This window comes from Microtus oregoni, unplaced genomic scaffold (assembly GCF_018167655.1).
Source record: "Microtus oregoni isolate MIOR12 unplaced genomic scaffold, Mior012 000000F_ref0000247, whole genome shotgun sequence".
NCBI lineage: Eukaryota > Metazoa > Chordata > Mammalia > Rodentia > Cricetidae > Microtus > Microtus oregoni.
This window is the reverse complement of record NW_024543059.1, coordinates 83,462,050-83,478,499: the sequence shown is the minus strand read 5'-3', so window position 1 is coordinate 83,478,499 and position 16,450 is coordinate 83,462,050. Positions and strand designations below refer to the sequence as shown.

General features: G+C 41.5%; 1 protein-coding gene across 1 annotated transcript in view; it reads left to right on the top strand.

The window, feature by feature from the left end:
- The window catches only part of Dpyd (dihydropyrimidine dehydrogenase), a 755,789-nt gene extending 741,968 nt beyond the window's left edge, over nucleotides 1–13,821 (top strand). Inside the window, exons 22-23 of the mRNA XM_041647856.1 lie at nucleotides 9,563–9,703; nucleotides 12,434–13,821. Of these exons, the coding sequence (XP_041503790.1) occupies nucleotides 9,563–9,703; nucleotides 12,434–12,604 (312 nt within the window). The 3' untranslated portion in view covers nucleotides 12,605–13,821. The remainder of the gene's footprint in view (nucleotides 1–9,562; nucleotides 9,704–12,433) is intronic.
- Nucleotides 13,822–16,450: the final 2,629 nt, after the last annotated feature.

Genomic DNA, 16,450 nt, shown 5'->3' with positions numbered 1-16,450 from the left:
AGAACAGTGCCTACTCTTAACCACTGAGCAATTCCTCCAGCATGTTTTCGTAAGAATTTTTAAAACAGTTTCAAGGAACAAAGAAACAGACTGGTTAATCCAGGAAGAATTCCACCCAGGGCACCCAAAGGGGCCATTCTCAATAATATACCAAAATGTCCAGGTCAGAACAGGGTGTCTTCATGCCATCCTCACTCTTCTTACCCTTGGAGCTGAAAATGTCCTCAGAGTACTTTAGTTGCCCTTTCAGGGAATGACAAGATGCCCGGAGATGCCCTGGAATCCAGTTGATTTTCTCTTTATCACTCCAACATCTTCATTTCCATTTCATAGCAATAGCATTTACCATGCATCTAACGATGCGATGAAGCTGCTTAGTTTGTAAAAGGAGGAGAAAAAAATCTGAGTTAGACACAAGTCATCAAAACCAGCCCTAGAAGGCCGAAGAGAAGAATGGGATGAAGAAAGAGAAAGAGACATGACCTTCCAGAATAGCTTCAAAGGTATTCTTCTATCTGAGACCATCTGAAAAAGTCCCTAACATACACACACACACACACACACACACACACACACACACGTAAGTATGTATGTATCTGCAGTAATATTTTGTTTGTGCTCTAACGAAAAGTTTTCCTGGAGGTCAGAATGTGGAGCTAACCACTAGTTAACCAAGCAATAGTAACACACCAGCACATACCAGCGCTTGGGATCTCATGCCTTTAATCCCAGAACCAGGGAGGAGAAATCAGGAAGTGATATTTATGTCTGGTTGAAGGGAAGAACAGAAGCTGGGTGGAGACAGGAGCTTGCCCCATTTTCAGGGTAAGGAGATGACGAGGTAAGAAGCAACTGTGGCTTGCTCCTTTGTCTCTCTGGTCTCTCCACATTTAACCCTATATCGGACTCTGGGTTTTTATTGTTAAGACCAATTAGAATTTGCACTACATGTGTGTGTGCATATATTTGGCACAGACGGAAAAACATGCCAGAGCCTCCTCCTGAAGCTGACAGTGCACACGTGTGGCCCAGGGAAATGAGAAATGTGCTTGATTCTCTGGCAGCAGATAACGGAGGCTTGAGAGCTTGCCAAGCCTTATGAAGTTCCAGAACGTGCCCCAGTTCTGTTGATATATGTGAGAATGAATTCTCATTCTCCTTATGAAGCTGGGGATGGATCTCTAACGTTTTTGAATTTCTGGGTAGGAAAATGAATGGTTTAGGGGCACTAGTGATGTTTTCATCACTTCTTCCTGCTGCTTGGAGGAGGAGATAGACGGCACTTCATAAGACTGGCAAGGCCGTGTTGGCAGGGGACCAGTCAGCCTGATCGAGTGCTTTATTATTTCAATTGAATTGTGAAAGGAAGGAGGAAAGCACACGGATAAAACTGTAAGACCATATTAGATACCACAGAACACAAAGGGGAACTGCATAGGGAGAAAAATAAGGGAGCCTTGCCCAGCAGTTTCCAAAAGGAATCTAGAGAAGCAGGCTGGGGGCAGGATTCATATTCTCAGTTGTCTATGTACCAATAAAGAGCAGTTGAAATCTATCATGTTGAACTTTAAAGGCTGAGAAGAATTTGGTTATAAAAATAATCTCTTAAGTCATGTGGGGATGTATTGATGTGTGGTTCCTGGCTTGACCAGAATATAGCAATAGGAAAAGATATGTTGCTTAGAATGAAGAAGTCCAGCCAAAGGGCAGAGGGAGGAGCAGTGTGTGTCAGATATATACCTTCATTGAAATCCGCAAATCTGAAGGTGATGTGGGAAGGAGCCAGCTGTGGGACACTGAAATGAAATAACCATGGAAATTCCATCCCAGGACTACATCGGAGATGTAACAACCAGGCGGTTAATATGGACAAGCAAGATAGAGCAGCCATGTATGTCTTTACAGACTTTAGGTGGAAAGCCCAGTCTACTGGAGGAATGCTATCTGAAAAGGAATTGTATAACCTTTGCTATTGGGAAGAGCATCTCTCAGAAGAAAACTGTTACGCGGGCTTAGTTCGGACTTCTTTGTTTTTTTTTTTAATTTATTTATTTATTAAAGATTTCTGTCTCTTCCCAGCCACCGCCTCCCATTTCCCTCCCCCTCCCCTAATTAAGTCCCCCCCCTCAGCCCGAAAAGCAATCAGGGTTCCCTGTCCTGTGGGAAGTCCAAGGAACCCCCCACCTCCATCCAGGTCTAGTAAGTTGAGCATCCAAACTGCCTAGGCTTCCACAAAGCCCGTACGTGCAGTAGGATCAGAAACCCAGTGCCATTGTTCTTGAGTATACAATGGAAAAAAGAGAGCATCTTCAACAAATTGTGCTGGCAAAACTGGATGTCAACCTGTAGAAGAATGAAAATAGATCCATATCTATCACCATACACAAAACTCAAGTCCAAATGGATTAAAGACCTCACTATCAGTCTGAACACACTAAACCTGATAGAAGAGAAAGTGGGAAGTACTCTACAACACATGGGCACAGGAGACCACTTCTTACATACAACCCCAGCAGCACAGACATTAAGGACCTCATTGAATAAATGGGACCTCCTGAGACTGAGAAGCTTCTGTAAAGCAAAGGACACTGTCGCTAAGACACAAAGGCAACCCACTAACTGGGAGAAGATCTTCACCAACCCCGCAACTTAGTTCGGACTTCTATGTTTGAGGGAAACAGCACCTGGTGGGAGCTGAAGGATTTAGCCATTCATGTTGAATTTAGAAACTTTTAATGCTAAGTCTTTAATACAAGTCTCTGTGTAGCTACCCATGCATCCCACCTATAGTAAATCTATTTCCAGAAGTTCGGAGAAAGTCATAGATGGGATCTCATAGTCCAGTTTGACTGTTAATCTTGATTGTCAAGTCAATGAGATTTAGAATCACCATGGAAACTAGTCTCTCAGTGCGTCTGTGAGGGATTATCTATATTGGGTGATTTGAAGTGAGGTAGAAAGACCAACCATAAAGTTAGGGGCACCATTCCATAGGCTCAATAAAAAGGGGAAAGTGGGCTGAACACAAAGTCCATCTCTCTCTGCTTGCTGACTGTGGGATCAGTGTAACCATCTGCTCTGCTTCTGCCTCCATGACTTCCCTGCCACAATGAACCTTATTCCTGGAAGAACTGTAAGCTCTAACAGACCCTTCCTAAAGGTGCTTTTTGGCAGATCAAGACAAGTACCTGAGGCATTGGTTCTCTAACCTGAAGATGGATCAGGAATGAGAAGCTGTCCATCAGAATTTGATGATGTTTGCTTAGGTAATCATAGCGGACAATGAGGAATACTGAGAATTCAAGAACAATTGCAGTGGGTTTTTGATCCTACTGCATGTACTGGCTTTGTGGGAGCCTAGGCAGTTTGAATGCTCACCTTACGAGACCTGGATAGAGGTGGGCAGTCCTTGGGCTTCCCACAGGTCAGGGAACCCTGATTGCTCTTCGAGCAGATGAGGGGGGGGGGACTTGATTGGGGGAGGGGGAGGGAAATGGGAAGCGGTTGTGGGGACGAGGCAGAAATCCTTAATAAATAAATAAATTAAAAAAAAAAAAAGAATTTGATGATGTCAGACTTCTGGGTATGTTCCCAGGAGTGAGAAGGTTAAGAGCTTAAATAACTTGATGATCAGTGGTCCCATGAGAAAAGACCTTATCAATGACAACTAAGCATAGAAGTGTGGTAGCAAGCTTTAAAATTTGGTCAACTTACCCAAGTGATTTCGATTTGCAGAAAATATTAGGTAAAATGGGAATGTATTTTCGTCTATTAAAAGTCAAAAAGAAAAAAGTACACCCACCACTTCAAACAGATGGCACATTGTTAAATCACAATTAGAACAAAAACCTGTTCCGTTCCTATTATTCTCCCTTGCATCCTCACATAGCATTTTCTTAGCATTGAAAAGAAGGAGGAAAAATAGATTTGCGAGTCTAAGATATAAGATTACAGCTTCATTAAATCAAGTGAAATCCCAAATGTCAGCAACTTGCCACATGAAGCCTGACTCCACCCCACATGGGGAGGATACTGTGATCGGAGCCTCAGACACTGAAGTCATGCCCATCTGTCTTCCACAGACACCTTTCCCCACGACCCTCTCTCACCACTATCGCTTGATGTAGCCTGCTTCTTGCAACAGTGTTTCTCTCCACTTTTCTAGCCAATCTAGCGTTTGTTTTCTGAATCAGTCATCCCTCTCCCAGCTTACGCAGCTCTCCTCACCGGCCCAAGTATGCTGAGTTCTAGTTCAAGACCACCCCTTCTCAGTGCTTACTGCTTGCCTTCCAGCTCAGACAGCTATGCGTGCTAGCAATAATAAGTGGACTGCTAAGCTTTATGAGCACTTGTGTTTGAGAATTCTGTACCAACTGATAAAAAACAAATATTTCTCTGGATCATTTTAACATAGGAAAGGCAAGCTGAGCATGGTAGCCGACACCTATAATCCTCACACTCAGGAGACAGAGGCAAGGCGATTGGTGGAGCATCAAGGACAGCCTGAGTTGCATAGTAAGTTTCAAGATAGCATAGTTTAGAGCCTGAATCCCTATTTTAAAATAACCTAGAGAGCCATGGGAAGGGAGGGAGGGAGAAAGCAACGGAAGAAAGAAGGAGAGGAAGAAGGAAGAAATAGATGTGAGGATGTAAAGGCTCTTACTATTGTAAAGAAAAAATAGAAACAGACCAGAAAAGCTGACACCAGGTCTCAGGGAAACTGAAATGATTACTAAACTTTTGACTCAGGAGCATTTATGAGGACAAAGTTACTAAGAATTAGCATAATTCAGGGATAACAAGTCAAGTGATCTCATTTCCCCTCCTGATAGGTCTGTAAGGCCTAAGGTGTGACGAGAGCCTGAGGCATTGGTAATGGTGCGGATAAAGACACAAGAAAGTAATTAAGCAGCTATAACCAAATCACTTAAATCACAGATCCTTCAGTGATTGCCCACAGCGTGCCATCCTCAGTCCTAGACTTCGGAGGGCACATGTATACAGGAATTGTAGGAAATGAAAAGACCCAAAGCCAGAAGAGCAGTTACTGGGCCAGATAACAATCACAATTGGAATGTACATCAATCAGCTTAAAAGTAGGTCAAAACTAATATATTTCTATTGCTCATCATGAAAAAAGTGTATAATATCAGAAACCGATCAAGTCCCTCTAGGTTTATATTCTTTGACCTTAAAATGTGTGTCAAATAAAAATAATGACTCACCCATTTGAAAAATCATTTTTGAGCCAGGCATGCTGCCATGTGTCTTTGGTCCCAGCACTCAGGGAAGCAGAGACAGGTGGATCTCTGGAAATTCGAGGCCAGCCTCGTCTACAGAGTGAGTTCCAGGACAGCCAGAGCTACACAGGGAAACTCTATCTCTGATAAAGCAAAAACAACAACAACAACAACAAATACCACTTTTGATTCTCTTAACTCTGCATAGGATTCTAGAGTACTGCAGGCCATTGTGGCTAGCCCGGAGCACTTCCATTAAAATCAAATCTGCCACCTGGGGAGATGGCACAGTGAGTGAAGCACCCACCACACAGACAGGAGATCTGAAGTCTGGTTCCCCAGAATCCACTGAAAAGCCAGGCGGACGTGGAGGCCCACCCGAAATCCTAGGACATGGGAAACGGAAAAGGAATCCCTGGAGTGAGTCATCTAGTCAGACTAACTGAAATCAGCAGGAAATCCTGCCTCGGTACATATGATTGGAGATGACACCTGATATCAACTTCTATTCTACACACACTGCACATGCCTTCACACACACACAGGCACACACACAACCTTGCACACACACACTCACACACACACAACCGTGCATGTGTGTGCGCGCGCACACACACACACACACACACACACACACACATACACACATCAAATGTGTGAAGTATAATCTAAGGGATCCAGTGTCATAGTCTCCATGCATAAGCATTTCTAGTAAGCAAGAGTAGTTACATAGATTGCTCCAACTTTGTGTGTGCACACCCTGTCTGGAACAATAAACGTAGGTCTCCCAACCTCTGCAGAAGTATTTCTATAAGGCACTACCTGAAACACAGGTACCTGTCCGGTGATCCATATTTTTCTACTAATTCCAGGACCTGCGCACATATATCCCTCAGCTCACAATATAGCTAAAGAGGGTGGGGTTTCAAACACTGTCTACAGTTTTCGTCTCAAAGAATGATCATTCTTTTCTATTGTTTCTTTGATACTCCCAAACTAATTTCAGATACTATTCTTTTATCCTCTTCTAGATTAAAAATGAAGATGGTATACTTAAAAAAAAAAAAAAAAAAAAAAACCTCTGAATTTTTAACCCCCTCTGTTAACTTGTCAATGCTGCAATGAGCTTATTTTATCTGGTTTTAAAAATAAAGATATTTTAAATGACAGCTGCAAATCTCAAACAGAGAGAAAAGGGCATATTTAATATACCAGAGGATAAACTTGCTCTTTATATAAAAAATAATCTAGGGCATGTATATTTCTTCTAGAAAAATCTAGGGATTTCCGTGACTAGTCATCAGTTGAGTATTTAACTAATGATTTCGCCCATAATGATTGGATTCTGCACAGGAGTTGTTTTGACTGATTTATTTGCATCTAAAAAGTTAGTCTCTATTGTACATAAATAGTCTTTCACAGCCAGATAGAATGTCCGTGCATTTACTGTCTTGATATATTGGAAAATATTAAGCTGCTCCAGTTTCCTTGATTAGCTTTTGCATGTGCAATGCCCAAATTAATAAAAATATCCACTAGACTTTTTATTACTATGTAATCACTGTTATGAGTCCGGGCATAGATATTCAAAAGATATATTTATTTAACAAATATTTGAGCATCCGTTATGCTTTAATGATCTGCAGGAACAAGATATACCATACTTGATTCCAATATGAATAAAGCTCAGTTTAAAAAAAAAACAGCATAGGAATCTAGATTTAAAATCCTATTTGCAATGTGAGGTGGGATTTGCCAAAGAATAACAAGTGAGTCAGAATAGCAGAGTGCATATGATCACAGCATTTGAAGTCTAGCAGCAGTAATCTGAACCTCTATTCCATCATCTACTTGATTTTATATCTTAAATCGCAGTCACCTCAACTTCCCTAAAATATATGCAGTTTAAATAAGAAAATCATTTTAAATTAAGGCACTAGCCTGAAGTGTGGTAGAACTCAAAAATTATCTTTTATCGCCAATTCTATGACATGGATAAAATATCCCAGGCCATGACAAAGGAAAAGAGAAAGAAGACAAAGAGTCTGAGGTAGAAAGGGGAAAGGAAGGAGAGAGAGGGAAGGAGAGAGGAAGAGGAAGGAGGAAGAACACAGCTTGACATTTGGTTAGGAAAGGACGCAGAAGGATTGAGGAAATCCTCATGAAGTAGAGACACCCAAGCTCCCTTTAAAAGATACCCAGGACTAGAAAAATGATTGAGAGTTGATGAGTTATGTTGAAAACTTGTAGTAGACACAGCAGGGGATCCAAAAGATCCCTCGGAAAGTGCAAAAGATGACATTAGAGGAGAGAGTAATAGGAGTAAAATTGCAAGACTTCCTCATTAAAAATAAAAAAATCCCAGTGCTATTCACAATGCCAAGAAAAGCTGAAGGGCACTACAATCCTGTGTGCTTATGAGTTCAGCGGGTGGGGAACGCACTGTTCTTGTTTCTAGTGATAATGTTCATCACACATTTGGTAATGCAGCTTGAGCTTGTGAGAGGTACAGGCACAGAGATTGGGATGTCAAGGACTCCCTGAAAAATCACACCGCGATGGAGTGAAATCTTCAGCTTCAGTGCACTGGAAAGAAAGGAGGCAAGGCAGCAGCCCTGAAGTCTTCTTTCCTCCCAGGGCTTGGAAGCATGCAAATGAAGTGTAAGGGTAATGTGAATATTGTCCTCCGCTTGAAAGCTTACAGTAACAATGTAGTGCTCAAATTGAAATTGAAATAGAGGTAAGGGAGCATAGCCAAGTCCTCCTGGACAGTCTAGTTTATCTTTGTTGTTGCTCTGATAAAATACTGACCAAAAGCAACTTGGGAGAGGAGAGGGTTAATTTCAATCAAGGGAAGCCAGAGCAGGAGCTCAAGACAGGAGCCTGGAGGCAGGAGCTGAAGCAGAAACCAGAGAAGAATGACACTTACTGGCTTGCTCCCCATAGCTTCCTCAGCCAACTTTATTTTATAGCCCTGGCCTACCTGCCCAGGTTTGGTACCTCCCCAAGTGGGCAGGGTCCATCTATATCAATTAGCAATTAAGAAAATGACCTACAGACATGGATGGCCACAGACCAATCCAACACAGACAATTCCACAATTAAGGTTCCCTATTCTAAAGCAGATTACGTAGACAATTAAGAGTAGCCATCCCACCAGGCCCGAAGGAGTATGCAAAAAAATAATATACCCAAAAGAATGTGGGACGAGGACTCCAAGCAAGAGATGGCCTCTTTGAACATGGACCTTGAATTCAAACAAACCATTCTCATTCTAGAGGTGAAACACAGAAGCTGATAATCTTGACAGCACACTAATTTGGCAAACATTGTTACATTTCTCTGTTTTGTTTTCTGAAACAAAGTGCTTCCTAGTGTTGATGAAACATCCTCTGTGCTCCCCATATTAAGCATAATCTCAATTACTATAAGAAACAAAGCCGTGTGTAACTGCTCGAAAGATCTTCAGCGGTGAATGGAGCAATTGCTCGTTCTTTAAGAGTGAAAAGGCATCTAATTCAGTCTCGATCAACCTAATTAATTAGCATACATTAGAAACCTTCAATAAGGAAATATATTCTTCAAGACATGACAGGTGAGTGCACTATCAGAGCGCAGTTCAAATGAAAATCAAGAGTCAAAAAATCGACAGTAAAAATGGGATGAGCCTTTGTTTTTATTTCCCACATCCCCAGTGAAATCAAGCCTCCAGTGTAAGTGTGGGACCTTCTTGTCCATTTACATTACTTTTAGAGCCTTCAAAATGCAAATTCTATGATATAGAAGTTACAAAAACCTAAGAGAATTATTTTAACATCTGTATATAAAGTGCTGTTACAGGGTGCTCATCAGAAAAACAATTGAGTTCAGCTGCTTAAGTCTTATAACTGTATCTTGCCCCCCCCACCATGTTGTATGTGCATGTGTGTGAGATTTGCAGGTTCTGAATGCAGGTGCATATGTGTAGGTGCATGTAAGCGTGCATGTGTACTTGCGTGGAATCCCAAGACAAACATAGGATTTCCTCCTTCGATGGCTTTTTGCTTTATATCTTCTTTGGGTCCTATGTGCATGTTGGGGATCCAAACTTTGTTCGGCCGACGCTTTAACCACTGAGTCATCTCCACAGTCAGTGGCTAGCATCTCTAAGCTGGGTGTGCATAGTGCCCATCTCTCAAAATCAACTAAACTAACTGTCACAAAAAGTGCATCTGTGAGGACAATGTTGTGTGTGCTCAAGATGGGAAAACGTGGACAGATATTCATTATTAAGGAATTGTTTCAAGTTGAGCACTGTAAGTAATTCACTGCCCCTTTCCTAGGATGTAATTGGAAAAGCATTGCAATACCTGGGAACATTTGGTGAGCTGAGCGGAGTCGAGCAAGTTGTGGCCCTGATCAATGAGGAAATGTGCATCAATTGCGGCAAATGTTACATGACCTGCAATGACTCTGGCTACCAGGTAGGAACCCTGCTGGAATTAAGATGCTACATTGAGGGATGACTCTTCTTTAAGGGCGGCAAGTGTCTTCCGTCGCTAAACGTGCAATTCTAACCAGGCGTGCCAAATATCCTCACTACAGGTCCCCCTTTTTGCCCTTGTAATGCACTGGTGTATCTTTGTATATCTATTTTTCAAGATTTATTGATTATACATGTAGGTGTCAGTAGGAGTGTGTACTGTATGTGTGCATTAACCCTTCACATCTGTTGTGGCTGTGACCTTCCCAAGTTTGGTATTAGGAGACAAACTTGGGTCCTCTGTAAATGCCGCAAGAACTCCTCCTAACTGCTGCACCTTCTCTTGGACAAGATACAACCTTTATTGTCAAAGGCACCATCCAATGTGCTAGGTTTTCCTAGTGAAAAGAAATAGGAGAAGTGCTAAGCACTGTCAGTATTTGTCTTTGCTTCCTGATCCATCCATATGTGAGCAAGTTCCCTATCCATGGCTGTAAGCTGCTGTGATGCCTTCCTTATCACGATAGACTCCATCTTCTGAACAGTGAGCCAAAATGAGCCCTCCATCCTTTGAGTTGCTTCTTGTCAGGTAATTGTTCCAGAGATGAAAACAATAATTAATATAACCATTTTCAGTGCACTGTATTATTTTAATATTGTTTCATCACCCATGAAGCTGAAGAGGGAAGTTTAAGTGAAAACAGAAATTCATGCAAAATAATGTACATTAGGGAAGGTTATGGTCTGGTACTAACTGCAGAGAGGAGAGCTGTCATTTATTACCAGTCCCCTAAAGGACTGGATTCCTTCAGCCTCCAGAGGATCCTCCTCCATTCAGTATTGATTGGAGTTTTATGGCAGTAATTTTAAAAAAGAAAAGAACCAGTCTTTTACCACACACTTGTAGAAGTTGGTCTTATGACTTTCTTCATAGCTGGGAAAGAAGGGAGATTTTTTTTTTTTTTTTTTTTTTTTTTGGTGTATCTACCACTGAAAGTGACTTTCTTGCCTTGGCTGAGAGCCTGCCACAAGACAGAAAGGGCAGATTAAAAATTCCTCCGGGATGGGCAGAGCAATTCCTACCCATTTCTCTTTGACGTTAGCTTGTGACTTCACCTACCACCTAGTGTACTGTACATATTAATTAGATGCCATCACAAGCATAAGACACAAAAGGCAATAGTAATCATGAAATTAAGTTACACAGAAGATTTTTAGGGCTGGCCTCAGGAGGTGAGATGAATAGGGTTCCCACTGCCCCTTGAAATTTCCCTAAAAGCCCTACCTTGACATTCCAGAAGATTAGAATGTGGGTGGAGCTTCTTCTGCAAGCTAGCCAACAGCAAGGCTCCCAGGAGGTCCCCTTCCTCTCATCCACTACCCTTTCCCAGGCTGCACTGAAGTCCTTCCTAAAAATGCAAACCCACCCCTGAGGACTGACATAGTGTCTCCATCGTTCAGATGCCTCTAACGGGCAGATTGTCATGATAACTGCGCCATCTCAACCCTCACTTCACACTCAGTATATTAGTTCTATAGGGGTTCAAGAAGGGAAAATACAAGGAGGGAAGAAAGGAAAGAGAATCGGAAGAGAGGTTAAGGAGGGTGGACAAGGAAAGAATGGAGGGACAGTGACAGGGAAGAAGGGAGGGAGGAAGATTGGAGAAGAAAATTTCAAAATTCCTCAAAATCGTGAGCAGAATCAGAGCTAGAGGGCTGGTCGAGCTTCTCCCATCTGGAAGATGTCAGGGCCAGAGCAGGACATGGGCTCTCCTGCCTCTCCCATCTACATTTTGTTCCTGTTGTGGTAAGATAATGCTTAAAATCAAGTTGGAAATGGTTAAAACTCAGAGTTAACTATGCAGTCATTTTTTTTCTACTGTTTTCTTTTAAAAAAATTGCATGCAATATTTGAAATGCCTTCACTGCCTCCCCTGGCATGATCACTTCTCCAAGGCAAAGAACAAGGAGTGTGGTCTTGCAGGATGATGGCTCTGCAGGTAAAGCACTTACCTTGCAATCACAAGGACCCGAGTTCAATCCCCATGACCCACACATGCCTGGAACACATAGAAACATTTCTAGCAGAATGGCCGAGTCTTGAGATCCCAGTGCTGAAGAGGATGATACAGAGGGTCTTTGAGATTTACTGAAAAGACAATCTAGTCTAATTGGTGAGCTCCAGGCCAGTGAGAGAGCCTGTGTCAGGGAGGCAGATGGCTTTCCTGAGAATGACAACTGAGTTTGTCCTCTGACCTCTACATGCACATACATATATGCCTCCATGCCTATGTGCACCTGCATGCATGCACGTGAGCACGTGCGCACACACACATATTAAAAGAGAACAAGAAGTGTGAAGAGAAAGTGGGTCTGTTTGAAGCACCCAACATCGGCAGGTACAAAGTGTCTCAACCAGGTCAGATTGGCAAGACATGAGTCCTCCGCTGACGGAGAAACAGAAGTGCTGTGTTTCAAAATGTTTCGTCTCCCATGGAAAAAAATAAACCTCTGATATAAGTGTAAATACTTTACAATTCGCCATTTCTAATTTAAGGGAGCTTCATTTATTTCTCTGTTGCTCCTGTCAGTTCAGCTGTTGCTATCTTTACACCGCCATGGTGCTCGGTGTGGTATTCTCCATCGCCGTGGACAGGGATGCAGATGCTAAAATGGGAACGTTCTTGGCATCGGTGAGCAGTGGCTCAGCTCTCTTATTTTCTGTTTCCAGGCTATCCAGTTCGATCCAGAAACTCATCTGCCTACTGTCACCGACACATGCACGGGCTGTACACTTTGCCTCAGCGTCTGCCCTATTATCGACTGTATCAGGATGGTTTCCAGGACAACACCTTATGAACCAAAGAGAGGCATACCCTTAGCTGTGAAGCCAGTGTGTTAAGGTGATTTGGAAGGGAGTTGCTGTGAACTTGGATGTTACCGACATAGGCCGATCTTTAAACACAGCAATGAATAATCACTGTGGTCAGTTCTTTCCAAACTTTATAGCTATGCATATATAATTTCTAAATAAATGTCTAAATTGGAAAGCAATGTCTAATGCCGGTGACCAATTAATGGTCATAAAATGGAATCATTCTTTTCTGAGGTAGCTGGTGAGGAGCTGCGTACCCGTTAATTGGATGTGCTCCATCAGTTGTCTGCTGTGAAAAATTAACTTTTTCATGGCAATTAGTGTGACAATTTCTAAATTGCCCTATGCCGTGCTCATTCTTTGGTTTCTAATTGTAAGTGAAATGAACTATTTTGGAACAAAGTACAATTTCATATACAGGAAACCGTTTCCAAGGAAACCCTTTATAATTAAAAATTACCTGTAATTTTGACACCATTTCTAAGGCCATGTAATTAACTCCATTAAGAACAACCGAAGAAAGTCAAGTCATTATTTACTATGACAAGGGGAACGAAACCTGAAAGGGGGTTTTCTAGAATTTTCTTAAGTCCCCTTTTGCTGAAGTAAGTCACTCTTTGGTGCGGGACACTGAAAGAGAGATTATGTCCTGACTAACATGCTATTCACCACTCATGCCTGAAACAGATGTCCAAACTGCTTAGGGATGGACCACATCTCACTTTTGCTTGACTACTGAAGCTATGTGCCTAATCAAATAAGATATTAGGATGGATGTCTGGTTAAGGCCACACTTTCACTGCGCATGAACTCTTCTGTCTGCTTTTCATAGTTACCTTCAGTAGGAGAGCAATTAATGTTCAAACAAGACTCAGGTTACACAGCACTGAGTCACAGGCTTCACAATCAACAATGAAAAACATCATATCTGAAACTTATATAATGAGAAGAGGCTTTCTGACTACTGCTCTTTGCTTTGATGCTTACATGATTTTAAAATTAATGAAATAGGAATGTGTATTTTTGATATTGATATTTTTTGATTTCTTTATTTTCATAATCAGTAAACAGCATCACATTTATTCCTTCCTTATGGCACATTTTAATGTGAATCTATAGGAGGCAAATCAGAAAATGACAATCTGTGGCATATTTTCAGTGATAAATGTATGAGCTAGGAGTGCATTTTGATAAAATCTGTATGAACAAATAATCACAAATAAAATTTTATGATCTATTTTCAATGTAGTTCTCTGTTTCATTTTTTTCCAAATACACCTCCCTGTCAGGTATTTACATTTTGACATTAGGCAATTTAGGATTGGTTCTATATGAAATTCCATTCAAATTCTGTATGTGTGTCAGTTAAAATTTAATGAAGAAAATGACACTATTGTTTTCAAATGCTTCCTTTCCTGCCCCCCTTATCCCCATCCCCTACTGAATGCAACTCTACTCAGCCAAAACACACTTTTTCCATAGACTTGACCAGGCATCTTGAGTGGTTCAAGGTAACGACTCTTGGGAAATGACCTTCCTACCTGAAGCTGCTTCCCACACCATGGGAAGCATGTGCCATTCAATATTACTCTTCATAAAGTTATGCGGCATCAAAAATTTAGAAGAATGGATCTTTTAAGTCATTGTCACAAACAAAAAAGCATCTTCACTTTGGGAGTTGATAGTACTTGGCTAATAGATTCAGTTATGGAGAAAAACATCCTGGAGAGTACAGAGTTGCCATGATATGTGATTGGTGAGCATGAATGGAGAGAGGGAGTGAGAGATCGGGTGCACATGGGTGTGTATGCCTGCGTGTAGGTTTCAAATGTCAACCGCAGATGTCCCTCCAAAGCTCTCTGTATCACGTATTAATGCAGAGCCTCTCATTGAGGAATGAGATGTAGCTCTCACCATTAAACTCTGTTGACTTGCCAGTGAGCCCCAGGGACTCCCTGTCTCCACCTCCCTGGTGCTAAGATTGCAAGCGTTTACACCATGCCGAGCTTTTGACTCATTCTCTGCGAGTGAAATTTGGGTCCTCAAATTTTTTTTTTTTGACAATCATCATTTTACTGACTGTGCTACCTTCCTAACTCCTAGTAACTCCTTTTTTACTGTGGGAGTTGATTAACCCTGCAGAAATATAATGATAGATATTACATGCATGTTTGCTGGAGTTCTCAAGATACTGCCTTCTAGGAAGGCATTCTGCCAGTACAGACCAAAGCACAGCTTCTGTGATCTCTCCTAAGAAAGAGAGCACATAGAGGTGTGATAGCTCATTCCTATTCTACTTTTGGAAACTATGAACAACCAAGGCAGAAGCCTTAGCAACCCATGATTGAACACTGGTGTTGCTCCTGATTTACATTTCATTCTGATATAGTGATAGTTCCCTCACTAGTGGGCACTGAACAACCTTTCTTATCCATGCTGTTTGTGGAAAATGTAATTTACTTTGGCCTGCAGAGAGACTCTGAGCAGAATAAGAGGGGGAAAAAAATCTCATTTTCTATCCAGCAAGAAACCACAATACAGTGGTCCAAAAATGTATCTTTGTAGCTCTTCTGAGTAGAATACAGGACCAGATCAGAAAAACTGGTTAGTATTTCCTATCTAGTGTCTAAGAAATTATATGATGTCCTACACATGTGGTAGCTAGTTTTATGGGTCAGCTTGGCTTGACAATAAGACCCTATATGTGATCAAACTTTTTGTTTCGGTTTATAATTAAAATTGGTGGACGCTGAATAAAATTGTCTCCCAAAGCGTGAGAGGGCTCCATGTATGTGCCAAAGGCCTCAGTATAACAAAGCCCCCCCCCCACTCAGAAGAGAGTTCCCCAGCACACAGCATTCATCCTTCATTCTGACTCGTCATCAGACTGAGTCTGAACTTGAACTTGACTTTTCACAGTCGTCAGCCTCAGTGTTACTCTACCAATTGAACTCAGTGTGTAACCATAATTGTTGGAGCCAATTTCTTTTTTTTTATTAAAATTCTTATATTTATTTATTATGTATACAATATTCTGTGTGTATGTCTGCAGGCCAGAAGAGGGCACCAGACCTCATTACAGATGGTTGTGAGCCACCATGTGGTTGCTGGGAATTGAACTCAGGACCTTTGGAAGAACAGGCAATGCTCTTAACCACTGAGCCATCTCTCCAGCCCTTAAAAGTATGTAATTCAATCCCATTGCTTCCATTTCTCTGCTCATTGAAATATACAGTAATTAGGGGTGGGTGCTATCATTTCTTCCCAAAATAAATGAAGATATATTTTCTTATTCAACCTAAGTAACTTACTCAAAATTATCCTTCGAATTTGGTGTGTTTCTAAGTGCACTGGCTTACTTCCGTTATTCCTCCACCTGTTCGTCTAGCCCTTCATTTGCTCCACAAATATCAAATAGCCACAGAGCACCAAGAACTGGATTAGAGATAAGGATGTTAACTCAAATGATAGCTGTCCCCTGTTTTACCCATTTGGGTTGATAAACTAAGTGGCTCACAAACAACAGAAAACTATTTTCACTATTCTGGAGAACACAGAAGTCTAAAATCAAAGTATCAACAGAGTTAACAGCTGGCCAGAACCAACCAGTCTTCTAGTTCATAAATGTAACCTTTCACTGTAGCTTTGAATGGTAGAAAGCATGAATAATTCCTGTGGGGCTTCTTGTTAGAGTGTTCATCCCACATATGAATGCTTCACCCTCAGAACCTGAACACCTCTTCAAAACCTGATACTCTGAAACTATCTCCTTAGAGATTCTAGTTTCATTTTATGCATTTGTAAGAGATACAATCAGACAGTTCTACTCCCCAGATCCAAAGCATTCATAGTGTGCAATGGACAAAGACTTAT